The following is a 26240-nucleotide window of genomic DNA, read 5'->3' as shown; positions in this document are numbered from 1 at the left end:
ACTCGCAAAATAATTAAAATATGAGATTTACGTATTTTGTGTCTATGCATGCCCATTTGTATAAACATAAAGTTCTTTTTCTTCTTTTTTTTTTTGACTAGAGTGTGTATAATCACATACTAATACTTTGATGAGCAGATAATATCATTCCAACTCCAAGATAAGAAGCACTTGTGTGTTGCCAAATGAAGGGAATTATTGATCTTTCCATGATTTGCATTGGGTCAAGTTGGCGTTCTTCGGCATCGAATCCAGTCTGTATTTGATTATTTCAGAATGCCTGCATTGGAGGCAGAAATCACATGCATGCACAGATACACAGTGCGTGGCTGCGCGCGCTCTCGTTAAGCTTTTTCAGCACCATCAATTGGTTTGTGAAACCTAAACCATTAGACTGTCCCAGAAGTAAAGGATTAGGGTTCTGTTTGAGTCAAACTTTGAAGTTGAATTTGAATCCAAAGATAATGCTACTAACATTCAACTGCACTTACAATCATAGTAGTACTGCTAGAAAACGCCATGAAATAATAAGACATGCCTCTATGTGACTTACTATTACTTATGGAAGTGGTAAGAAATTAAGGAACAGGGAAGTGGGAGCAAAATCATGTAAACATAGAGAAGAGAGGAAATATAAAATTATGACACATAGGTCCTAAGACATCAAATCATGTTTAAAATCATTATTCTTTCAATTCACTCCCTCGTTAAGGCTCGAATTCCAGTCCAAACTCAGATTAATCTACTCTAAACATGATGACATGGGTTTTATTGACTGAAAGATTGTAGCCTTATCTGTTTGCATCTCACCTGTTCTCAGGTTCTTAAGTTCGAAAAAATTAGCACTACATTTTGAAAATTCGACACACGTTGGATAAATCCCTCTTTCTTTTTCACTTCACTTTCTCTTCAATTCCTGATATGTTAAAAAACAAAATCTTTGTTAAGAAAATCCTTAGAGATGCTTTTCATTCCTTATTAAAAGGTCAACATCATTCAACAATTGATCTCGTCCGGTGATTCTTGCCAACCAAACAAAATCCTGTGAGGATATATTATGCTCCTTGGAGAGAATCCTTGTTATGTTTTTTCTTTCTTTTGATTAAAGCAAATGAGCCATGTGTTAAGAATTAAGTGACCATCTAGTATGAGTAAATCACTAATACATCTGGTTGCTGTATGTTTTGATCTTTTCAGGTAGTCAAAGTGCTAATTGTTTTTGCTATCATGGTATTAAGGAAAGCTGTTCTAATCTCCAAGAAAACAGATGTCCAGCTTTTGGCATGCCGCCCCGAATATGAGGATTGACCATTTTATTCCGAAGCACGACAAACTGTTGTCCGAGCTGAGATTGGTCTAGGTTGTTAGCCTTAGCTAGCTAGATAGCCCTGTCTCTTAAATCAACATAATGCGGTGATTATCCGAAAAAAAAAAGCATAAAAGGTTAACTACTGAACTAGTATTTACCCCCCAAAATATATCTGAGTGGTTCTTGAACCTAGTAGTATTTTGAATTTTTTCAAAAAAAAAATAAAAATAAAGGAAGACATGTTCATCACTTAGTTTTTTCTGTAAATTCATTCAAAATCAGGCGAAAAAATTAATAATGAATATTCAAAGTGGAAATGGAAAAGCAAAACAAATCTTGGGGAGCCTTATACAATCAGAGCAATCCCTTTTAATTGGGTTCAATCTATTGTTAGGATAGTGGATTATTTGCAAAAGTTTATTTACTTGTGCTATCGTTCTGCCTGATATTTGAAGCGAGGGCATCTTCGAACTAATCATGATGTCTTTCAGTGATGAACTTACTGCTCTCTCGTCTTTTCCCTTTTGCATGTTCATCTCGCAATAGAAAAATACTGCTCGTGCTGATTTCAAGGACGTGTAAAGCATTATATCTGAAAACTGCAGATTTGCGTACTTGTTTATTGCAAGCAGTTTTGTTAAATTAAAATGAACATTTATTGCAGTTTCCACTTTAGAAACAGAAAACTTAAAAGTTACCCTCTGTCCCGGTTAACTTAACTTTGCACACAGTTTAAGAAAAATAAAATTTGACCAAAATATATCAGCTACTCCATTAAAGAAGCTTTTTCCATTATCGCCCCTCAATTGACATTAAATATTTTGCTAGGTGAGTTTGAATGTTTGAAAAAAGCGCAACTATCAAGATACAAAAATGATTTGTAACATTATTATTTATTAGGAGAACATGACTTGAACGTGTTTTCTTGGAAATTGTATAATTGGTACAATAGGAAAGTTGGGCGTTATTCATTTCAATTTTTACGTCGTGACAAATATTTTGGGATAAATTAAAACAGCGACCAAGATATATAAAATGGGACGGAAAGAGCACCAATGTCTTGAAAAACTTACAGAGCAAAAGAGCCCTTCTTCTGTTCCTTGTTCAACGTTTTATAAAAGCGTGGAGAGCGAGTAGTAAGGTATGGACCAAAAAAAAAAAAAAAGGGGCTCATTTTAACCAATTTTTGAACTACGACATCTACATGTGAAGTGAAGGTTTAGTTGATAGTAACCGAGACATCCCCATTGCCAACCAGTACTGAGTTCAACAATTTGTCCAAGCAATGGCATCTATAAGATCAGGGAAACGAGGCGCAGTTCTGTTGCAGCTTGAATAGTGACCGAAGATAATTGATTTAGGATAAACCGAAGTATTATTCAAGTCTTCTATGTCATGTTGTCACAACCATAAGACACAATAATCGTTTTGGCCATTGTTCTATTCTTTTTCCTTGGATTTCCCTTACCCAAAAAAAAAAAACACACACACACACACGCAAAAGTGGTTCACTAAAATCTTCGAATCTGGTAGTCGGCAATGACTTAGAGATCTCAAACAATTATTTTGCACTTTCAGGCAATTATTGTGACAGATTCGTTTATTTGATGTCCATTGAATGTGCTTTTTAATGTACAAATAATCGTATAATAGACACTGGAGAACTTTAAAATAGAGAAATCTTTGAAGTCTAACCCAAATCATATTTGCTTGTTCAGTTTCAAAAATGCTGAGTAAAAAAATTTGCTTTGTTAATTTACTTTCGTTGGAATTTCTAGTTAACCATCTATTTGCTAATTATCGCTAATTTACTAATAATTGAATAGTTGGTTACACCTTGATCCAAAAATAACGGACGCACATATGTAAACATACGTTATAGTGTACTTTATCACACTTTAATTGGTCATAGAGATGAGTTTCAACAACTAGTTAGATTAAGAATGCATTAGGTGGTTCAGGAGCAAGGGAATGTAAGTGAGAGTTTTCGGGTTCAAATCCTCCTACCTACACTAAAAAATGTAAACTAATTAGATTAAAAAATACTGGTCTTATTGTGAGAACTCATATTTTAATGCCATAGCAAATTTTTATCGACACACCAAAATTATTCTTCTCATGTAGAATAAAACATCATCACAAATTAACTTGAATGGAATATATATTCTCGTCATATACATATTTGCTGATATATTTCACGATTATGGCAGATCATATTTGGTCATTACATTAGAAAATCAAAAGAATTGGAACAAGAAGTTGTCTTTTAAAGATACCAACAAAAACAAGTAGTAATAGAGAGTCAGAATTCCTAGAACATAGACTCAATCCTAAGGTTTCAAATTGGTGGCAAATGGCAGGCGCGGTTTATCGAGGCTGCGACTTGCATGACAACGGCACACGGTAAACTTTTATGCGGCTGCCAAGTTGAACAAGTGGATGTGATTTAGCCTCAATCCTAAAAGCCTGTGATGAATGTGGAATTTGTGAGCTTTTAGTGCTTTACGATTACTTATGTGGAGAGAATTTCAGATCATGAAAGCGGTTGGTGACAGATCTGTGTATGAAAAAAAGGTAAATTTAGGAACCAATTCAGATTGATTCTCTAATATATCGTGCTGTTTGATTGATTTCAGCTGAAGAAACAGAACGCAGGCCAAGGGGTCGCTGGCATATATATCCCGAAATAAGGCATGCTATTATCTAGAGCTCTGGAATCTTTACAAGTAGCTTGGATTGCTGAATGTTTAGTTAAGGTATCAGGATAGAGATGTAAACTTAATAGCGGTCAAGAATAAATTGTCGCAGCTATCTTCCTCTTGCAGCCATCTCAAGCGAACAATTAAAAATCCTGCTTAGGCCGTTCCACTGGCCTTAAATGTGTTTTTTTTTAATACAAAGGCATAAATTCCTAAATAACTATCTGTGGAAACCGAAACCACGTCTACAAACTTCTTCTTTTTTTTCCCCCCTTCTCTCTATCTGCTAAAATCTTAAAAACCCACAAGTTAGTGGTTTCTCGGGGAAGTTGAATTAGAATTGGGCCTCACATATTGTAAATAAATCCTTAAACACACAGAAGTAGTAGAATTAAAAGGATCAATTTCAATTTCAAAACCCGTATTTCAGGAATTCAATGCAGCTTCAGCATCAGAGCATGAACCTATACATGCTGATCGTACTCGTGGTAACATTAACATCAGTGATATATCAGGGGCCATCTTGTGATCATTTCTTCCAGAATTACGAACCATGACCAGAAAACTGGAAAATATCGTAGATGACACGAAAGTTTATGGTGCTGAAGGCATGTCTAGAAACATTCCCGATGCGATGATATGCGCCAATGGACCAGAAAATACGTCATATGTTTCCATGGAGAAATCATCATGCACCTCAAGCTTTCATTGATGTACTTAGCTTTCTGATCTTTCTATCATGGTTGAGCATGGAGGACACGCTCTCAACTACCAAGACAACCTGCACGGTTAGAGGCGGCATATCAACATACCGACTGAAATCCGAAACAAAAGCTATATTGCAGTACCATACACAAACCCCTTGAACAACCAAGAATCACATGCTGCAATATCACAAGAACAACACTCTGCCAAAAAGGTTTCCATCCAAGTATTTTTATTGAACCAATTTTGAGCTCACCTCTGTTGTTTTCATGACAATTATTAACACATGAAATTAATAAGCCATACCAAAAAGGTTTCCAACCAACTGTTTTCAAACCAATTTTGAGCTCACCTCTGTAACTTGCGTGCAAAAATGATTCAGGAGCATGATAAGGTAGGCCATATCCCCGAAAACACCCCTGAGCTCACCCAACCCCATACCCTGACCCGCACTCCTCCCAAACAAGCAAATCCAACGAAGATGTAAGCGATGGAAACAATCAATTTCAAAGGCACTTATGTTTCTCATTGCGAATGACAAGACAGTTTGCTGCACAGAAATTGCATGCAAAATATGTTTTACCACGTTCAAAATAGACATAAAAATCAAAATTTAACTGCAAAGAGAAGCTAGATAAGGAAGATTTCAACCACTCAATAAGATGGCACATATCAGAAAAATTGAATCCGAGTCTCTATTTGAGAGAAAGAGTTAATAATAACCTGAAAGCAAGCATACGCCATAGCAGTTGCAAAGTAAAAATTTGCATTACCAGTACCCTGCAATTTTCTTGTGTTAGGAACTAACATACATTTTCTTAACCTTTTCTGATAAAATCTCATAACCCAAGAAACAAAATCAAAACTATTCACTTTAATTAAATTCATACCCTCCATATCCATAGATTGTGCATTACAGGACTAAGTAGGGATACTCCGACATATCCACAAAAGAGGAAGAATGAAAATTGCATTTCTGCAAGGCAGGCAGATGTTACAATGATGAATTATGCCAATGATAGTAAAAACAATGTTAATACCAGTTACCTGCCAATTCATTGGCAAACAATGCCAGTAAACCCAAGTACAGAGCTGAGTCTCCAACCTAATGAATTAAAGCAGATGATAGGATTCAGTCTAATATTTGTCAAACCAGCCAATATATTCAAAAAACTGAAGCAAGTATTCTTCAAGCATCCACTCTTGTTCCAGAGATTGAGAACTCACAGAAGGATAGGATTTAAGAATGGAGGAGATTGCCATGTAAACAAAAGCCAGAAAGCATGGCCGGTGATATAACCGTATGGCCAAGGGCAAGATCATGAACAAAATGTTTGCATGGCAAACTATTAGAAAAAAGTTTCTGAAAAACTCGAATACTTCTGCGAAGAAGTACCTGCATCAAAATTCCACAAATACATCACTCCAAAGCCTTTATTTATGGAGCGACAAACTCACAACTAGTTACAGTGCACTTACCATAGTACACCTATATTTGGAGATAAATCTTTTACAGTGAGAATGAATCCATAGGTCCTGCAAGATAAGCAAGCATAAATTGCAGAATGAACTTCAAGCAGTTAAGAGTAATGAGTTTCAATGGTCCCATGATGTTAGTCATAAAGCACTTTTTTTTTGTTTTAACTCTCCCACCCCCAACTGCCAGGCACAGGATTCGGACCCTGAACCTAGTAGCGGGAAAGACTCTCAGAGCCACCCCCCAGCTACTGGGCCAACCCCAGCGGTTAGTCATAAAGCACTTGCTTTTGCTTTTCTTCAAATTTGGTATAGAACACATGCTTGAATGTAGTCTGTGCAAAATGAGAACTTTGAAGGTAATTTTTTAGAGAACAACATTAGTTCGGTCAAGAGCAAAAAGAAAAGTAGAAGTCAATCTCAAACATCCGTTTTTCATAAACATATAGGAAGACTATTAAAATAAGGGCATGAATCTGAAATATTGATACTTAATTGTGGAGATAAGTCATATCAAAGCACAAGCATTTTCACTATAAATTTATACCTCTCGAACATCTCCCAGAGACCACCAGAATTTTTCAATGCTATACCACACAGAATCAGTACATATGATGCCCATAACAAGGACCAGAATATGAAGGCCAAGACAGGTCGCAATGAGAAAGGAGTTGGTTGTGCTTTCAAAGCTTCAACATGCCTATCACTTGAGCTGTCATTACCAGCTTTCGATGAGAGCTGTTGTAAAAACAATTTCCTTGGTGGTGCATCCAGACCACGGACTAACAGAACAATAATCTAAAAGAAAACATGGACAAACCTTCATGATTACAGAATGACATACATCAGTTATAATTTCAAGAGAATATCGCCGAAAGCTTACTGGTATGATCAGAATTGCAGGATATAGAGACAAATGTGTTGCCACAACCCATCCAAAAGCGGCAACTGGAGCTATTCCTGCTTACACCACCTTAAGCAATCTAATCAATTCCATAAACTCATAAATCATGCACGGATGATATTAATACCACATGCACCAACATAACTTTACGATTATCAATACAGAACCATTTAAGTAGAAACTAAAGCCCACAAAACCTAAGGGCTTACGTCCAAAGGAAACTCATTAGTTCATATAATGAACACAAAACAGCCTCTCATTTTCAAAATAAAACTCAAAAGTATGAGACATGAATGTTTAACGATGACCCCTGATTTTAGCCAACAAGGTCTTCTGAGATATTAGAAAGCTACTAAAGCCTCACTTCTCAGATATAGAGTCTGCCAAAAGAAATAACTACTCCCTCTGTCCCAATGTAAGGGATGTTTATGGGGATTCCAACTTATTATGCACAGATGTGAGATATCTTTTTCCAACTTTGCCCCTTTGACCGATACCAAAGCTTAATTGCTGTCTATGTTAATGTAAAAAGATTCTGGGGTTCCATGCAAAACGAAAGCCATTTTGCAGGCTGTGGGTAAACATGCACCTATCTATGGCCACCGAAATTTCTGGTGCCTTCCATGCATCTTTTCTTTTGGACGCATATTTGTTGCTTTTGTGGGGTCCATCATACTTTTTTTTTTTAAATTTACATATGGAATGTTGGAGAAAAAATTGTTGTGTGACTCAAATTTTGGGACATGGAAAAAGGTGAACTATGACAATAACAATGGGATGGAGCGAGCATTAAGAAATTTTGATGAGATTGCAACAGGCCTCACACGTTTTAGTAGGGAAATTAATCGACAAGACACTGATATTATATCTTCAGCAAACCATCAAAAGATAGTCAATTCGTACCTGTACAGGCTCCATAGAGGGATAAGATGATAAAAAGATTCTCTATCGGCGTTGTATTATAACCCAAGCATGTTACTATTGTGAAAGGGTTCCATAAATACACAAGAGCAGCCACATCACCTGAAGGTAGAGATCCTGGAGATATTTTCATAGCAACAATTAGTTTTTTTTTGTTTCAAAGGAAAGAAAAATAAAAACAAATAGACCGCAAGAACAGCTAAAGGTTTATAAAAGAATGCAGAAAAGGCATAAAAAAATGGCTAATTAACCATATCAGAACCTTCAAACAGTTCTGCAAGACCAAGTGACCTTAGATTCTGACCATATGCAGCTAGGAGCCTCTGGCCAATTCGACGAATGAGCATAGCAGAGGTAAAATCTGCAGCCACAGAAACCAAACTATAGCCGAAACTGAGTCGATATTAACCATGTTAATAAACTTCAAATTGACAGATAAACAACCAAATCAAATTTGAAAACAAATAACCAAATGAGCAGCTGGATAGAACCATATGCAAGTTGTCTCTTAAACCATTGGATGCCATCTTGCTGTTTATACTTAAGAATAGCAGTTACCAGAACATAGAAAATAACAATTATAACAACTCACGACATTTTTTACTTTAAACCTCTGAATTAAAGAAATTAAGTTGCATGGTAAATATTAGACAAACCAATTTCAAGTGAGCACAATCTGAGCATCAATTAACTTAGTTCATCTTTCACTTCTAAGCGAAACATAAATTCCAGTTTGCTACGACAACAGAACCGAAAAACAAAGCAAAATTACATATATAAAAAAATAAAGTTAATAGCTCCTGCAAGATGAATGTGTGTGTGTGTGTATACACACACATACGCCAAGGTAAGAAGCGAAGAGATAATACCTGCATATAAGATAATTCGGCTGTCCTTCAATTCTGCACCAATATTTTTTTCACGCATTAGAAAAAAAAAAAAAGAATTCCACTGCTATTTTTGTTCTAAGTCTAATATTAAACTCTAGCTACATTATATTTTTTTAAAAAAAAAGAGAGTAAAAATTGAAGCTGAATAATTACCTTTTCATAGTGAGAGGTCCGAGAACGGAAAGTAATAGTGGAGATCCATGATACATTGAACCTGCAAATTAAAATTACTCAAAACTTTTAACAAAGATAAGTAATTTCTACAGAAAATGCTAAAAGTTTTATTTATTTATTTTTTAAGGATGAAACAAACCAGCATAGGGCGACATTGATAACTGCTTCAACCAATAACCCTCTGCCACTGTAAAAAAAAAAATTTAAAGTAAAATTATGAAATCAACTGAAGAAACACGCACAAACACAGAGTTGAAGAGTGAGAGAAAAAGTGTGTACAGCGGCGGAGGCTGGTGAGAGGAGTGGAAACTTCGGGCCGAGAAGCTAAGTTGAGGTTTCCGGGAAAATAAATCAGAATTAATCTGAATATCACCGAAGCAATGGCCCATTTCCAGAATCCGAATCCAGACCCGCACCCGGACACGAACTCCGATTTGGAAGGCTTCCTTTTCTTGTCTTCAGCTGTCTTCTCCATTTGGTTCAGCTGAAAACTGACGATGCTCGTTAGTTTAGTTCGAGTTGTGACGGTGTCGTATAGGCAGCAGGACTTTGATTTTCGACGGCGGTGCCTTACTATTTACCACCGTTTGGGCTTTTCACGGCTGCTGTGATTCAACAGAAGATGAAAGTAGCAGGACGGCGCCGTTTGCGGATTTTGCACCTCGTAGAGGAAAACTTTCGTCGGCCCAGAGGATGAATATGTCCATTTGAAAGGGCAAGGAATGGCCCAATTGTCAGTGTCCCAGTCTGTTCGTAGCCCAAGTTCGTTGTCCACACAAGTTTTTACAGACCATCTTGTGCGAACACGTGTAAAGTGAGTTGAATAATTATGGCCTTGTTTAACAAGCAAGTTTTTAGCCAAGTTTGTCAGTTACAAATTTTTTAAAAACTTTAACTACAGTAATTTCAAAAAAAATTTCAAAATTTTTAAATTATATACTTCAAAATATTCAAAAAAAAATTTTACAAGTTCTACAGTAAGTTACAGTAAAGTTTTAAATAAACACTCAAAAAACCCACTTGCCAAACGAGGCCTATGTTGTTATTTGATTATTATTACACTTAATTTTATATAAAGATTAAATTTTAATTTTTTGGCTCTAGTTTGTTTTCATATATAGATTATTAAATTGACAAAGAAAAGGTAAAGTATAAAATCTACTTATGAGTAGGTTTCAATCATTTTCTTGCAAAATTTACACCAATTGAGAACAGCCATACAAGTGAGTGATAATGGGAGTATCTGTTGCAAAATAATAATTAGATGTGAAATGCTAAACGAAAGTAATCGGCTTTTAGTTGTTGCCAAACCAAATAAAAGGATTTTACATTTTCTTGTTTCGGCTAGAGGCATCAAATCTAAGCAATTTTACTAGTTGTTATTGTCCATCAAAGGTGATTGCTATTTCTTAAGGAAACTTTTTCTGTAAATACATTTTGTGATCTTTTTTTTTTTAATTTTATGTATGTCAAATTATGACAATATATATATATATATATATATATATATATATATATAAACTTCACAAAAATAACAATCAAAATGAGAATCATGTTTCAGTGTAATTTCTTTACACTATCATATATGGATTACATGTGTACATAAGTCAAAAGAATATCATATAAATGGTGGTCTCTTTTTTTTTTTTTTTGTCAAAAATATAAATGGTGGTCTCAAAGTTGTAATTCCACCATTCAATTCTAAAATATCGCCCCCTCCCCCCCTTCGCATCGACGAAGCAACTTATCCCCCAAGACATCCATTGATCTCTTTTTCTTGTCCCGTAAAGAATAGGAGAAGCGTGGAACGGTGGAAGCTTGGAATATTTTACAAGGGGTAGTGACTTTTCTCATATTTACAAAACTACCATCCACCGTACCAAGGGGACTCCTGCACTTATAAATATCCACTCAACACCAAAAATAAAAAATACAAAAAAAAAAGGTTTGCCTGCTCTTTTTTCCCTGTGTCCCTTTAATTTACTGGGCAGAACCTTCATTTTTATATCTATCTAATAACAAAATAATTTCAGAAAAAATGGCGAGACCTAATCAGGAAGCAATTGAGATGTTTATGAGCATCACCGGTGTTTCCGAATCCATTGCAATTCAAAGGCTTGAGGTAAAAATTACTTCTTTTTGCATCTGATTTTTGCTTTACTGGTTTTAATTTTTGTTTTCTATTTTTTTTCGTTCTACCCGTTGTTTTTAAGTTGAATTTTGTTGATTTAATATTAATTCATTTTTTTACATTAATTAACAGATGATTAGGGTTTTAATCTCGCTAGTTTTTTGATAAAAATTGTAAATTTAACTAATGTGTTTTGATTGCAGTTGAAATTTGTAATTTTTCTGGAAATTTAACTTAAGTCGGATGTAATTAAGGTTGAGATACTTAATTTTGGTGCCTTAAGAAATTAAACGGGGATAAATGGGAGATTAAGTGGAATAGCTGAAAGAATGATTTGCAGTAATGACTAACTGGAAGCAAAGTATTAGCAGAAATCTTTAGTTATGAAGTTGCTGTTTGATTAAGGAGGAGTAGTTGGTACGTGTAAGGAACTGTTTCGTGGAGTATAAGTTCAGGGAATTTATTTGGGTAGCTGTGATTGGGTTCGATTACCGTGCTGAAATTACATTGTCAATGATTAATGTGTGTTTAGGGCTCCCCTCCCCTCCCCCCCGGGGGGGGGCGGGTGTTTTGTTTTGTTTCTTTAGAGGTTCTTTGAACTTGTTTATAAAAGTCTAGAACTTGAGAAAAACAGAAATAGATGCGAGTTGGATTGATGATGAATTTGTTGTGTGTAGGCTTAAGGTTAACGTGCTTGCGCCGTATACTGGAGAAGAGTATCAAAATGTAACTAAAAATTTAGCTCCTTTCATGTCCAACTCTCAAATTGTACAATTTAAATGTGTACGCATCTTTTGTGTTTCAAAAGTGTGTGCAATGTTGCATGTATATGTAGGACTATAGCGAGTTACACCAGAATGATGGACGATGGACATTTAAGTACTTAAAATTCATGTCAAATTCTTGATGTACATGTGTCCATCTTTTAACTGTCGTATATAATTAGTATGTCATTATCTGCTGTTGTTTGATTTGTTTGTTCTTTTCGTGCCTTTTGCATGGGGATTGATGTGCTGGCCATATGCATACTTGTCTGATTATCTATATATGTCTTATGCTGCTATGAAGTTACTCTGAAGTCAGCATACTTATGTGCGTAGAATTGTCACCATTGCCTTGTAGTGTCATGTCATATACACGTGCTGTCTGATTATGTTTGTTTGTTACTTCATATGTTGGCCATTACTGTCTGGCCCGTCAATATTGGTTAGCTAATTAGGCCGTAGTTAATAGGCTATTATGTGTATATAGTCTATCGGTCCTTACTGTGAACTTGCCGGTCCATTTATTTTCAGTTGAGTTGTGATTGGTTGGTATTCTTGTAATTCTAGACACTTGCTCTCTGAGATGCCAAAATTGGACAAAGTTGTAATGAGCATCCTCTTGGGGCATCATTACGGAAAGTGGGTAAGTAGATGGTCACTTGTACGCGTTTCTAATTCTACCATAACAGAACAACAGATATGGTATAAGCTATTAATGCATGTTCATAAAACCGGTGTTTAAAGATGTCTGTCTTTACTAGCGTGAAAGTTATTGTCCTTCTTATCCTTGTCTCCCACTGTTATTTGTGTATCCTTGTTGTGTGGATTCTTGTGCTGTTGTGTGTGTGTCTGCTAGTTATACGGCACAACCCACATTGAGTTGTCTAGATGCCTGTGGTATCTGTCTGTGTACAATTTCAATCCCTGAATTTTTCTGCAATCACCACCTCCCCTCTTCTCTTACCGTTAACTTGACGGTTTTGTGTGTTACTCTCAGGAGCATGGGGGAGACCTTAATCAAGCTGTCAATGCACATTTTGCTGAAGGGGATAGGAACATGTTGGTGTTAATTTTCTCATTCTTCCCTTTTACTCCAGTCTTCCACCTGGTCCTCACCCTCACCTTCACCTTCACTCAAAACAAGTAAAACAAAACATGCATGGACTCAAGCAAAAGACATGAAATAAAGGAGAGAGGAATCAAAGAAAAGTCAAAAGGAGCAGGTGAAGTGAACATGTATTTTTACGAAAATCTCTACCTGAATTTGGTTCTATCTCTTTCTGCAGAACACATGAAACTCCTGTTGCTGCAATGGAGGACGATGTCATGGACATTGACGATGCAGCCCAAGTTGAACCCCAAAGACCTCCTTTCTCTCTGTTATCTTCCAACAGAAACTTGAATCCTTTCTCTCTTCTTGATCCTAACTTTAGGAGAAGTATACTGGATAGTGGTACTGATTTTACAAACCGAGATCCTTTTGTTTCCCATCCAAGAGAAGTGAGGGAGGTTCCAATAGAGGTTAAGGATGGGAATGGACAGTCTGGTCGTTCAGATAGTGCTCCAATTATAGAGGATGTTACTGAAACTGCACAAGCTCATGGCCCTGAAATTCGTGGCAATGTTATCCTTGATGAGGATGATGACAAAAATGTACCAACTGGTCCAGTTGAGAGAGCAACTGGGCATAATGTGGGAAGTGATAATACATTTGGTGGCTTCTCCCATGCTCCTGGTTCTAGGCCCACTGCTCCTGGCATTGATGACATGCCTGATTACAGCAATGATATAGAGGAAGAAATGATTAGAGCTGCCATTGAGGCTTCTAAGAGGGATGCCAAAATGTCAGACCATCAATCTCAAGTTCAGGATGTATGTCATCAAGTCTCTCTGACCTTCACTTGTTTTCAGTTTCAATGTTGACAGGTTTCTGTTTTGCTTCAGGTTTCAAGGGATTCCATGCCTCAACACCAGCAGTCTCACTTGGAGGATCCTGAACTTGCCCGTGCAATGTCATTGTCATTGAAGGTTTGCTCTTTTATGATGTACAAATTTTTGTAACTATAGTTTTTTCTTCTCATTGACATGAAGCTAATCCAGACAGCAGAGAGAGAGAAGGCATTACGCGAACTGGAAGGAGAAGTTGGAGTATCAGAAGTGGCAGGTCATACTCCATCTGCTGATGTGGAGGATCATGCAAAATCATCGTCCCCTTCAAATGGGAGGTATAACCTTCAATTGTTGCTTTACATTGCAAACTGCTATCTTTATACTTCCTAAATTTGGATGTCTTCTTCCTCCTAACTGGAATATGTATGTGCATATGGTGTCTTGTGTGTTGGTTGGTTCTTTGTGTTGGACTTCCAAGCACCAGGGAAAGGGGGCTTGATTGCATGTTCTGAATGTTGATTCTTTACCTTTAAGGTTACATGTTTCAATTTTTAATTGAGAGTCTCAATGAGAATTTAGGTTGCATGTTGGCATTTCTTCTGTCCCACATGAAGAAGGCGAAGATATAGAAGAGGCACCACTGGTCAGGCACAGGGCCAGACATGCATCTATTGGATCTGCTGACACTGGCAGAGATGATGAAGAAGTTGATGTTAGCCCTCGATTAAGTCCCAGGAACCATGATAGCCTTAATGCTCCACGGGTCGACGGAAATGACTTCCCCTCTGATGAGGTATCTTGCATCTGTTTTCAAGTTCATATGGCTAAACATCTTATTAAGTACGTAAGCTAACTAGCATCATTGTGTCATTTTATTATTTACTGTCTCTCAAGTGGGGTGGCATCTCATCCGAGGAACATGATGAAGCCGTGATGCTTGAAGCTGCAATGTTTGGTGGAATTCCTGAAGGGAGTGGGTATCGTCTTCCATATGCACCTCATCATATGATGCAGAATGGTTTAAACAGGAGTATGGATCCTTATACCCAGCGGGTACCTCGTCCTCCATCACCATCCCTTACTGCTCAGCGGTTATTACGGGAACAACAGGTTTGATCTTTGAGTTTGAAGGTGCTTTTACATTTTCAATCTAAAATATTAATTACTGAATATATATGTATTCTGAGCAGGATGATGAGTACCTTGCTTCATTGCAAGCTGACAGAGAAAAGGAATTGAAGGCTAAGGAAGAAGCTGAAGCTGCTATTGCAGAAGAGAGGCGAAAGGAGGAGGAATTTCGTAAGAAACAGGAGGAAGAACAGGTATATGTTTATCTGACTCTTTCTTTATATGGGTCATCAAGCAACACAAGTTTGGTAAAAGGTGCTAATGGTAATTATCAAAGAACAAATTACATAATTTTTAAAATGCCTGATGCATCTGTGCACTCATGCCTTGACCTGATGCATGAAAATTTGTTTACCTGCTTCCACTCTTATGCTATAGTTTTTTTTCTTTGTGAGATGTTTGCTATAATTTTTCTCCTTGTGAGATGTTTAAGATCCTTAGGTTTTTGCTGATCATTGCTCTGTAGTGATGTCATTGAAATGTTTTTTCTTTGATCTAAAATATTCTTCTAGTTTTAGTTCTTGTGTTAGCTTCACTTTTTCGAATGGATATATATAGCTATACTGTTTACTGGGAACTGTAAAGGAGAGAGTTTTCTTATTGGTTTCTATTTGCTGACCAGGAAGTTGATAGACAACTAGCTGCAAAAGAAGCTTCTCTTCCCCAGGAACCACCATCCAATGATGAGAATGCTGTCACGCTTCTTGTGCGGATGCCTGATGGAAGCCGCAGGGGTCGACGGTTTCTTAAATCTGATAGATTACAGGTATACTTCAGTGGTCTAAACTTGTTGCTCTCTTTGTTGTAATGTGTTAACCTGTTTTCTTCCTTTTCCTTTGCAGTGCCTGTTTGACTTCATTGATATCAGCAGAGTGGTTAAACCTGGCAATTACAGATTGGTAAATCTCATTCCAGTGGTTCCTTGATTCTCTCTGGTGTTGCCTTATCTGCTGAATAAGTCGTATATATGACTAAATCAGATCTTCAAGGATGTTGCCAATGAAGGGCGTAGAATCTTTTGATTTGCCTGGTCTTTTTCTGCCAGGAAAAGCTAACTAAAAAGGGTAACCAGCCATATTATATTATACAAGTTTTTAATGTGTTGTTATTGTATGTGCAGGTGAGACCATATCCTCGACAAGCTTTTAGTGACGGAGAGAGTGGCTTAACCTTAAATGAGCTTGGCTTAACAAGTAAACAAGAAGCCTTGTTTCTGGAGTTAATCTAGCTGGTTGATTTTGTAAAGTTGTGAAAAATTTATTTGAACCGAGAAGTATATTACCTGGTATTGAAGTTTATGGGTGGAGTGTTGGATCATTTGCTGGGTTGTGCTTTTGCGGATTAATGTGTGATCATGGAATTATTGGTTACATCGGCAGGATATACTATCATGTTGTTGGCTCAAACGGTGCTCGAAAACCCATTGGGGAGTAGTTAAAACCAAAATTTAGAACTTCCGAAATTTCATAGTAGTATTTATAGAACAGTTTCTCATCAATGGTGGTGTGTTTGCTACATGCCTGGGATAGTGTCCCAGGATCCTATAATACTTATAACATGATTACCTGCAATAATCTGGATTCTTCTTTAGCCTCGAAATTGCTTCTTATCTTTGCCATATAAGTTCGTCTAGATCTCGAAACCCGTTGTTGATTTTGTTGTAGATATTTTTTGCAGCATGTTGGTAAAAGTAATACGGGGGGTTTGTCTGGTTATTTCGTAGCAGTTAAACAATGACCATTCTAGCACCTGCGATGAATTTGCGGGGCATCGGACTCTGATAATACTCCGTAGACTTGTTTCTTTTTAAGGCTGTATAAAAAAGTGACCCTTTTTATAATTATATATATTTGAAGGAAAAGCGTGTTAAGAGTTTTCATTAAAGGGTCAAAGTTCCCCTAAAAAACAGTTCTCCTTTTTCCCTTTTGAGGTGGTTATTCTCCATTATAGGAAGAAGAAGTTTCTGGCAACCGGAGTTGGAAGGTTGGTGTAACCGAGTGGGTAAAGATTGCTGCATCTTAGTACCATTACTCGGCTTCATTCCTTCGTCGTCTTCGTATGGACTTTAACGGAAAGAGTGGGTTAAAAAAGAGGGCGGGGGAGTGGATTCCTGCTCGCAAAATCTTTGACAACGATGTTCTCTAACTCTAACTTGCCGGGGTAGGAGTTACCTGCCTATTGCAAACTCTGCGTCAGTAATTTTTCATCATTCTCATGCTTACCTACGTAGCAAACTCAATCTTTACCATAACATACATGAAATGCAAAATTCTTCTTCAATTCACCTGGATTTGTTAAAGTTGCTGACATAGATAATACGCCAAGTGTTCATAGAGTTTTCTGTAGGAAAAATATGACCAATCTGCAGCGAGTTATACGGGCCTAATCAAAATAGTCCTATAGAAAAAGTTATATAGGTCCCTGTGTCCAATCTTCATACATATACTCAAAAAAACATATTCATATGGCCGACTGATTAGTCAAAAGAAAACTTTAAATGACAACACAACTTTGGTGCAGAAAGATGGATGAGAAACGAGAAAGATGTTTGCGTTTCTCTGCCCTGAAACAGTTCACAGGACAGAGCATATATTATGCCTACCAAGCAGCTACCTTCGCACTGGACAATCAACAAAAAACGATAAAAGTAAAAAGGGACATCCTCATTCTGTCTTTTCATGACGAAGCCAATGAATGCGTGTTGCTGCGGAAATTACTGGGGCGCATCCCAGAAGGTCCCCGATTGCTGTCCTGTTGCTTATTATGTGGTGTACTGCCCACTAAGCTTGGAATGTTGTACTTTGATGGGTACTGGACACCAGATTGGACACAGACTTTACTGTCATTGGCTGCTGCCTTTTCACTTTGACTGGAAACACTTTTTTTTGATGACTTGGCACTCATTATATGATCCACGTGCGCCCCCGGTAGCTTAATCAGCATTCAGCACCCAAGAATCGAAAATATGCTTGCTTTTTTTAAAAAAAAAATTTCCAAATTGATCTTGGGTCAAATTATTTAATTAATTACATCTCGTGCTTATTAACAAGAAAAGAAAAAAAAAGAAGAAGTGTCCCATACTACTTTCTCATAGATTAATATGATTTCACTTTATATTGCATTATAACTATAGTAACGAATTTTACACGTACGTAATATTCTCGCCCCTTCTTACTCCTTTTCCACTCTTTTATAACTTTTTTTTTATATATTAACTTAATAGATAAATACAACACTAGTGGGTTTGTTTGGACTAACTTGATTTCAGATAAAATAATTTACTCCACAAATTTCAATCACCTTTTTATCTTCCCAATCACCTTTTTATCTCACATACATCACATCACAAAAAATGCTACAGTAATTATCTCAAATAAATCATCCAAATAAACTCCTATCCAAACAAACTCTTGTGTACATCAAAAACTCCTAAAAGAAATATAATAGTTGTACCAAATTGCATCAATAGCCAACTATACATGTCCCAATTCCTAATAATGCAACCATGCAATGAATGTTTAGCATAATCGCAACAAGTTACGTCTTGTGAATTGTATTTCAAATAGATTTTTGTGAAAAATCAGGCAAAATAATAACAGTCATGACAAGTTTTGTCTTATCAATTATATTTCAGATAAATTTCTTAAAAAAACTAAGACAAAATAACAACAATAAGATTCAAATTAGAAGTAAATTTTCATGTCAAAATTTGTTTTCATTTCATAATCAAGATATATGAAACTTTGACATATCAAAATTACCATTAGAAATGCTTTTCAAATTTTCTCTTTTTGGTTTAAGAGACAAGAAGAAAAAGGATGGGTTCTTGTCTCTTGGAAATTTCACAAAGGAAAGGGAAAAAAAAAAGGCAATATGATGATGATGTGAACTAACGGTCGAGTTGAACGGATATCAGCAGACACGCACGTGCATGGGACGTGATCAAATCTAACAAAAACACGCACACCCACGGTTCCGTACAACTATTCCAACTCCCTCCAACGGTCATATTTTACCGACAAGCTTACAACGGTCATATTTTTTTTTAAACCAATCTACACCGTTCGATTTTCATCCAACGGCCACAAAATACAATTCTCAAAACTTTTTCTCCGACGAACGCTTTTCAACAAGCCATCATTTTTTTTTATCCCGATGCTTAGGTAAAATCATCTGGCTAGTGACTACTGATGGTAAAGAAATAGCCAGGGGTGAGGATTGTCTCCATATATATAAAAACTCGGCCCTGTTTTAGTTTATGGCTTTTTGGGTTGTGGGGTTCTGAGAAGTGACAGTTTTATTGAATAATATGATGATCATTTTACTTGTTTTCTTGCATGTATGAGGGATTCTGGAGGAGGGGTTTTCTGGGTTTTTGTTTTCTTCTGGGTTTACATCAGTTTCAGCTAGCATGGAGTATTTGAATGTGTTAAAAGACGATCTGTGCTTCCCAGTTTGTGATTTTTTCAGCTGCTTGTATGTGCTAGGAGGTGTTTGCATTTGCATTGGTGGGTTGAGTATCGATCAGCATAAAAAGTACATTTCTTTCCAATGAGTTTGTTTTAGATTTTGTGGAATCCGATGGTCATTTGTTAGGTATATTGATTGATTATTTGTCTTTTAATTCTTTGATTCTTTCCGTTGAATTTTTCGAGTTTGCTGATTTTATTCTTTGTTGCACATATACTGTCATACATGTTTATTCATCATATAGGACACACAAACATTTATTGTAGAGATTTTCACTGATTCTGTTGTTATTTTGTTTTGGCATCGGATTCCTGTTTTTGTTTGTTTTTGATTTCTTGAAACTTCACACACTCACATTGTGTAGAGACGCATTATTCTGTTTCTCTTGATTTCTCTTCAAAAAGAAATATTACTTGAACAAAGTTTATACCAATTGAAAAAGAATTTTATCCAAAGGTGTTTGTAAACTTCATCCTTTTAAATTTAAAACTTTTGAGAGGAATAGAGAGAAACATAGTGAAGTCAAGGGTGGAGGGTGAGTGGAGTTTAGGAAGAAAAAAAAGAAGAAATCAAGGAACATTGGAGGAAGGGTCTGAAGAATGTTGGCTGGGTGCTCTTCCACATTGTTGTCACCTAGGCATAGATTGAGGAGTGAAGCACCTGCACAGTTCCAAGCCTGTCATTTCCCTTCAATGAGCACACAAAGATTGGATTTGCCATGTAGTTTCACACGAAAAGATACACCGAGGAACCAAACCATCAGGCCTGTAGGCCTTTCTGTTGATAAGCCTATTGAAGCCAAGACCAGTAGCTGTTCCCTTAAGCAGAACATCAGGTTACCTCCTTCGGCTACGACTGCACAGACTGGAGCATATATTGAGGGTAGTAGGAAAGAGAACAGAAATGAGTTTTGGGAGAAAAACAAGAGCTTGAAGAGGTATGCAGAGCAAGGTCCTTTTGCTGGTGATGATGATGAGTCCTGTATGATTAGAGCTAAGAGGAAAAGGGGAAATGGGAAGTCCCAAGATTTTCCAGAGGAAGAAAAGAAGCTGACTTTAGGCCAATTGGGAAGTGGGAGTTTTTGGTTGCAACAACCGCCTTTTGATGTGCCTCGATCGGTTCCATTGATTGCAGGGCTTAGTTCACCACAAATTCCTCTCTCTCTTTCATATTCTGGAGATGAGGACCGTGTGTGTTTTGTGCCCAGCGACGTCATATCACCGCCTTTGCCTTTATCAAACAATCCTTGGGTGGAATCTGTTGTCACTCAAATTACAGACTTAGGTGACAAGAATGTGGAGACTGGTCAGGGTCCAGCAAAAGAGGCTTCTGCATCAAGTACTTCATCGGAGAGTCAAGGTTTGGTTCTGAGGCTAAACGAGAATCCCACAGAGCATGAGATTGGCAATGGCTCTAAACGGCCTAATACAAGTGAGATTGCTGAGGTTGTAGCAGGCCAAAATGACGATGACAACCACAGGGAACATGATGGTTTTGAGCTTGTCAGCTTACTAGTAGCTTGTGCTGATGCAATTGCCTCGAAGAACATTCTGGCCATTAACCATTTTATAGCCAGATTAGGGGAGCTCGCTTCTCCAAGGGGATCTCCTATAAGTCGCCTCACTGCTTACTTCACCGAGGCCTTATCTCTGCGAGTTGCTAGGTTTTGGCCTCATATATTTCATATTTCACCACCTCGGGATCTTGATCGTGTTGATGATGATTGTGGTACTTCGTTGAGGCTTTTGAATCAGGTCAGTCCAATTCCAAGGTTTATACATTTTACATCAAATGAGATCCTGTTGAGAGCTTTTGAAGGAAAGGACAGGGTTCACATAATAGATTTTGACATCAAGCAAGGGCTTCAATGGCCTAGTCTGTTTCAGAGTTTGGCTTCTAGGACAAATCCTCCCAGCCATATAAGGATTACTGGTATAGGTGAATCCAAACAGGAGTTGATTGAAACGGGAGATAGGCTAGCTGGATTTGCTGAGGCATTAAATCTGCCTTTCGAGTTTCATCCAGTGGTTGATAGGTTAGAAGATGTGAGGCTCTGGATGCTTCATGTTAAGGAGAAAGAAAGTGTGGCCGTCAACTGCATCTTTCAGTTACACAAGATGCTTTATGATAGTACAGGTGGCGTTCTGAGGGATTTTTTGGGGCTAATTCGTAGCACAAACCCCACAGTTGTTCTTATGGGAGAGCAAGAAGCTGAGCACAATGGTCCTGGCTTTGAAACAAGGCTCACCAATTCGTTGAAGTATTATTCTGCCATTTTTGACTCTCTTGAAGAAAACATTGCAGCAGATAGTCCAATTAGGATGAAGATTGAGGAAATGTTCGCCCGTGAAATCAGGAACATCATTGCATGCGAAGGACAAGAAAGGTTTGAAAGGCATCAAGGTTTTGTGAAGTGGCAGAAGATGATGGAGCAGGGTGGTTTTCGATCATTAAACACTGGGGAGAGGGAATTACTGCAGAGTCGAATGCTGTTGAAGATGTATGGTTCTGAGAATTATAAGGTGGAAAAGCAGGGTGAGGATGGAGCAGCACTTACATTGAGTTGGTTAGATCAGCCTCTTTACACAATCTCAGCATGGTGGTCAATTGACGTTGCAGGCAGCTCATCATCGTTTTCTCAGAGAGTTGATTGATATCTTGCTGATTATTCTTCATACTCAACATAACTGTCATTTGTCACATACAGGACAGGATAGCCAATTCTTTGTAGGTAGAGGAGTTTGTCATTATTCTTTCATTCTTTATTGCAGATGAGAGTCAAGAGATACGCCTTCTGCTAGGCAAGAACCATTTTTATGATACAGGTCCTACAGCTTTGCAGTTACTAGGCAGATTTCTAGAATTCACCATATAGTCTTGCTATTACATTGCTGTTGATTCTTTGATTCTTTATGTAATCTGGAATTCTTTCTCAATACTGTAATTTGAGTCGTTTTCTTTTTTTTTTTTTTTCAAATTGCCAGGAGCATATATTCTTTGGCAATGCAGTAGTTGATCCTTACACTTGTCTGAAATAAAGTGATTTTCTTGGTATCTTATTCAAGAGTCTTACAGGACTATATTGTTATGAGTGATTGTTTTTACTTCTTTAAAGTAAAGAACAAGTTATACAATTGTGCAAAGCAGTAATGAAGCCAGAAACTTATGTTGCCAATGTTTAAATCAAAAGACAAACAGTCGCTTATCAATTGCATGAAATGATATTTGAGACAGAGTTCTTTGAAACTGCTGATTCTCACAGGTTGGAGTCCAAGTCATAGTTATACATGCGCATTGACAATCAAAACCGATGCAATTGCTAGTCTAAGTTTGTACTGAGCCAACATTTCTATCATCCAGGGCAGAACACTAAAATGCTCGCTGACAAATATATCCTTTAGATATAATCAGAAACAAGGTCCCAGCCATAAAAGGAAGCTGCAGCATTCAACTTAGCTGAAACATTAACATCAAATCTAATTTGAAGTTTTTGGAGATTCTATTCTAAAATTAAAATTTTAGGTATGAAAGATGCTTGGTGACAAGCGTCCGTAAACACTGAAAATTTTGTCTTTCTGCTAAAAAAGAACATAAACTTTGCCAAATCAATCAAACGCTCATAGTTACATAGATATAGATACATGGATGGAGGAAGACAAAAAAGGCAATTCGTTATATTTATCAACAACTGAACTGAAACGCAGAGAGAGAGAGAGAGAGAGTCCAGGTCTCTGCTGCTCATTATCTTGCTTTAGGGATGACGATTAGTAATTGTTCCTTCTGCAATGTTGCATCAAAACTTACCATTCATGTTCAGTTGCCTCGGATCAATTGAGGAAGAGGCCAATCAAAGAATTGAACCAATGCTGCCAGGAGCAAGAAAATATGTGCTGCTGCAGCCATGAGTTGTCTATGGCAGATTCTCTTTGCAGTCCCAAAGGCCAAGGGTAGGAAGTCAAAAAAGAAAAACTAAGAAATCTCAGTTTTCTGAATTCTATTGGCTATCCCATACTGAAGGGTCTCATACTCTCATCTGATAGCCTAAACATTCACAAATACTTGAGCATTTTAGGGAATCGTGTAATCCATCGCCTGGAATGTTTCAGGAACTCGAGAAGGAATCAGAAATGGTTCAACTTTAATGTTTCTTTAACCCCAGCCTGAAGAAATAGCATCCGCATTTGATAGGATCTCTCAGCAGACCCTGATTTTGGGAAAGTCGTGAAGACCAACTATTCAATATAGACCAGCTCTTAATTGGTCTTGGCGCTTTACTTGAGAAAAGCTTATTTCTGCAAAGGTATGCAAGTTCTTCCATCCAGCAACACATTCTTCCTTCAAATAGGCTTCAATCCCATAGTTGAACAGTTACGTTCAGCCTCAGTAAGTGGAAATAAATGAGGAAAAAATCATGCTGACAAAACCCCATCATGATACCGCATGATTTCCATTGCCAGATTTGCCAATGGAGATGATGATGCCACAATCATGTACTGAGTTCCTAGATTGGGTAACGTGTGAGGACCATGCTTTCAAGTAAATTTTGATGGAAGGACATTAGGCATTCCCCAGATGAAGAGGATAACCCAATTAGGTATTGGAGTCAGTCATGGTGGGAGCTTTGATGTTTTGATGCAGATTAAGATTTGAATTTTTAAGGATGAAAAATAGCAAGGGAAGAAAAAATAATGTCATGAAATGACTCCTTTCTACCTTAAAAACTGAACTATCAATAGAAGTAGTCAAGCAGTGGCTCAGCATTGTCAGATTATTTGCTTAAGGAGGCATTAAGAGAATTCAAAATCATTCCCTTAATAGTCCAAAGCAGAACTTCGAAATCTTTCTGGTTTGAATTCTGGTTCATCCCATAATGAAGGGTCTCATCCAATAGCCCATACATTAATTGATACTTGAGCATTTTTAGGTATTGTACGATGCGTTAATTGGCATGTTTGATGAGCATGGTGAGGAAGTAGCAATGGTGCAGGAGGATGCAAATGCAGAGCTTCTTTAACACAGGCCTCAAGATAAGGTAGCTGCTGCATTGGATGTGATTCTCTCAGAAAATTATGCTTGATTTCTCTTTGGAGCTCTTCATGAACTTGCTTCATCTTTTCTGGATTTTTTACAAGCTCAGCCATTTTCCATTGAATTGTAGAGGTACTGGTGTCTGTGACCGCCTGAAACAATTCCTACATTCCCTGATAAGCTAGTATCAGTATAGACTATAGACTAGGACTCTGTCGACATATGACATTGTGTAGGACTTGTATGGATGTCTTACTGGTGCAAATCAGAAACAATTGGTGGATTCGGTCCTTGGTGAAACCGTTCTTGAGTAGGTGGTGCTAGAAATCTTGCTGCTTTGATGTATCTCTACTTCTTTTCTCTTCGATAAGGGGCTCCCGGGGTGCGTGCATCGAATTTTGATGAGAAACTTTAACGTCTTTTTGTGAAGACCTTGAAGATCTAGTTTGCCTAAAAATGGATAGAAATCTGATACATTTTGAGCAGCAGACACTTCCATGGCTGTTGTTACAAGAGATTTGATACCACTCTCTATGCCCTCTTCTTCCAAACCAGCAAGATCTCTTGACAACAATATATTGTGCAACATGTTAAAAATTGTTACAATGTTCACCTCGCCTTGGCTCACCAGCCGACCTTCCTTGGCCCTCAAAAAGTCCATAATCTTCTTTTCTCTCAAGCAGCCTTGTGAATCTAGTGCTTTACCTGAAAAGAGCTCAGATTGGCACAGGGTACGCAAGTACTTCCATCCGTCATTGCATTCTTCTGCCCATCCAATTGATGAACAATTGAGTTCTGCTGTAGCAGATGCACCACCTGAGGAACATATCTTGCTGATAAAATCCGATCACGAGTCTTAAGAATTTCTGTTGCAGCTGAGGGTGATGATCCAACTATCACATGCTGAGTTCCTAGTCTAAGTGATATTATAGGACCATATGGCTGAGCAAAGTTTGATCGAGCGACATGAGATAATATTCCCATGTGAAGAATGTTGCCTAAGATTGGCCATGGTGTTGGCCCTGGTGGAATTGGCAAGGTCTTTGATGCCAAAGAATGTTTCAGTTGCTTAAAGATGAAAAAGAGTACAAGTAAGAGGAAGACTGGGAACAAGAGATAATTACCTCCTGTTGCAAAAAGCTGAGCCATGACTTGCATCAACTGAAGACTTTTTGCTATAGTGTTTGTAAAATAGATTCACCAAGTCTGGTGTATATATTCTGCAGCTGGCGGACCTGCTACTCTCTTAGCTGCCACTAAATGACGCCTACCAGCTTACGGCATAATATGCACTGCAGAGGTAATTGCTAAGCAGTCATATCCTGAATGATTGGACTCCACTTGGCAGTTGATGCAAATTTACAAATGCCAGACATAATGAAAATGCCATACAATGTATCCCTTGCAGGGCTTTTGAGTTTTGGAACTCGGTTGCGCTCCTCCAATTCAAAGATTTTCTTGTCTTGAAAAAGGCTAAGGTGGATCGATATGGACAAGCAAGTTCTTGCATAATGAAAAAGTTCAATTTTTTACGTTTTTAGTAGAAATATGCAATTGAGAAGATACCATTGCATTTGTGGACAATGTTGCAAGCATCAAAAAGTGGATAGTGAAATGGAGTCGCAATCTTACCTCTCCATGCACTAGTAAACCTCTTTTGCAAATCAACGAGAGATAACTGTTCTATGCCGCCTGTATTTTCAACTTAAAATATGATAAACAAATTCATGATTCTATGCATAAATTGACAA

General features: G+C 37.5%; 4 protein-coding genes and 1 long non-coding RNA gene across 10 annotated transcripts; 3 read left to right on the top strand and 2 right to left on the bottom strand.

Moving 5' to 3' along the window:
- The first annotated feature begins 3604 nt into the window (after window positions 1-3604).
- On the top strand, window positions 3605-4137 carry LOC140012969 (uncharacterized). Its single transcript, XR_011820029.1, has 2 exons — window positions 3605-3853; window positions 3946-4137. It is a non-coding gene; the product is annotated as an uncharacterized lncRNA (long non-coding RNA).
- Window positions 4138-4391: 254 nt separating this feature from the next.
- On the bottom strand, window positions 4392-9794 carry LOC113705086 (uncharacterized). Of its 6 annotated transcripts, none has more exons than XM_072061737.1 (15): window positions 9358-9794; window positions 9218-9265; window positions 9058-9118; window positions 8884-8916; window positions 8277-8407; window positions 7997-8131; window positions 7073-7149; window positions 6737-6987; window positions 6193-6249; window positions 5941-6109; window positions 5761-5818; window positions 5604-5689; window positions 5437-5493; window positions 5066-5263; window positions 4392-4789 (listed from the first exon to the last, which is right to left on the bottom strand). In XM_072061737.1, the coding sequence occupies exons 1-15, from the start codon at window positions 9551-9553 to the stop codon at window positions 4706-4708; spliced, it is 1641 nt and encodes a 546-aa protein (XP_071917838.1). In that variant the 5' UTR covers window positions 9554-9794; the 3' UTR covers window positions 4392-4705. The 6 variants fall into 6 exon arrangements, with proteins under 6 accessions (XP_071917838.1, XP_027082772.1, XP_071917839.1 ...); XM_027226971.2 differs by having other exon boundaries at window positions 8277-8395; window positions 9358-9793; XM_072061738.1 differs by lacking the exon at window positions 5066-5263 and having other exon boundaries at window positions 9358-9789.
- A 1209-nt stretch (window positions 9795-11003) lies between these two features.
- On the top strand, window positions 11004-16453 carry LOC113703700 (plant UBX domain-containing protein 8-like). The gene is made up of 11 exons (XM_027225150.2): window positions 11004-11200; window positions 12971-13032; window positions 13260-13845; window positions 13918-14001; window positions 14074-14198; window positions 14443-14656; window positions 14758-14973; window positions 15054-15185; window positions 15614-15757; window positions 15834-15890; window positions 16112-16453. Exons 1-11 carry the CDS (start codon window positions 11117-11119, stop codon window positions 16217-16219), a joined length of 1812 nt encoding a protein of 603 aa, XP_027080951.1. The 5' UTR covers window positions 11004-11116; the 3' UTR covers window positions 16220-16453.
- Window positions 16454-19125: 2672 nt separating this feature from the next.
- Window positions 19126-22428, top strand: LOC113703055 (scarecrow-like protein 28). The gene has a single exon (XM_027224269.2). It carries the CDS (start codon window positions 20061-20063, stop codon window positions 22113-22115), a length of 2055 nt encoding a protein of 684 aa, XP_027080070.1. The 5' UTR covers window positions 19126-20060; the 3' UTR covers window positions 22116-22428.
- A 1913-nt stretch (window positions 22429-24341) lies between these two features.
- LOC113705000 (corytuberine synthase-like) lies at window positions 24342-25150 on the bottom strand. The gene is made up of 2 exons (XM_072061172.1): window positions 24791-25150; window positions 24342-24653 (listed from the first exon to the last, which is right to left on the bottom strand). The coding sequence occupies exons 1-2, from the start codon at window positions 25148-25150 to the stop codon at window positions 24342-24344; spliced, it is 672 nt and encodes a 223-aa protein (XP_071917273.1).
- Window positions 25151-26240: the final 1090 nt, after the last annotated feature.

This window comes from Coffea arabica, chromosome 8e (assembly GCF_036785885.1).
Source record: "Coffea arabica cultivar ET-39 chromosome 8e, Coffea Arabica ET-39 HiFi, whole genome shotgun sequence".
In the NCBI taxonomy this organism is placed as follows: Eukaryota; Viridiplantae; Streptophyta; class Magnoliopsida; order Gentianales; family Rubiaceae; genus Coffea; species Coffea arabica.
The sequence above is the reverse complement of the archived record's forward strand: the minus strand, read 5'-3'. Positions and strand labels throughout refer to the sequence as shown.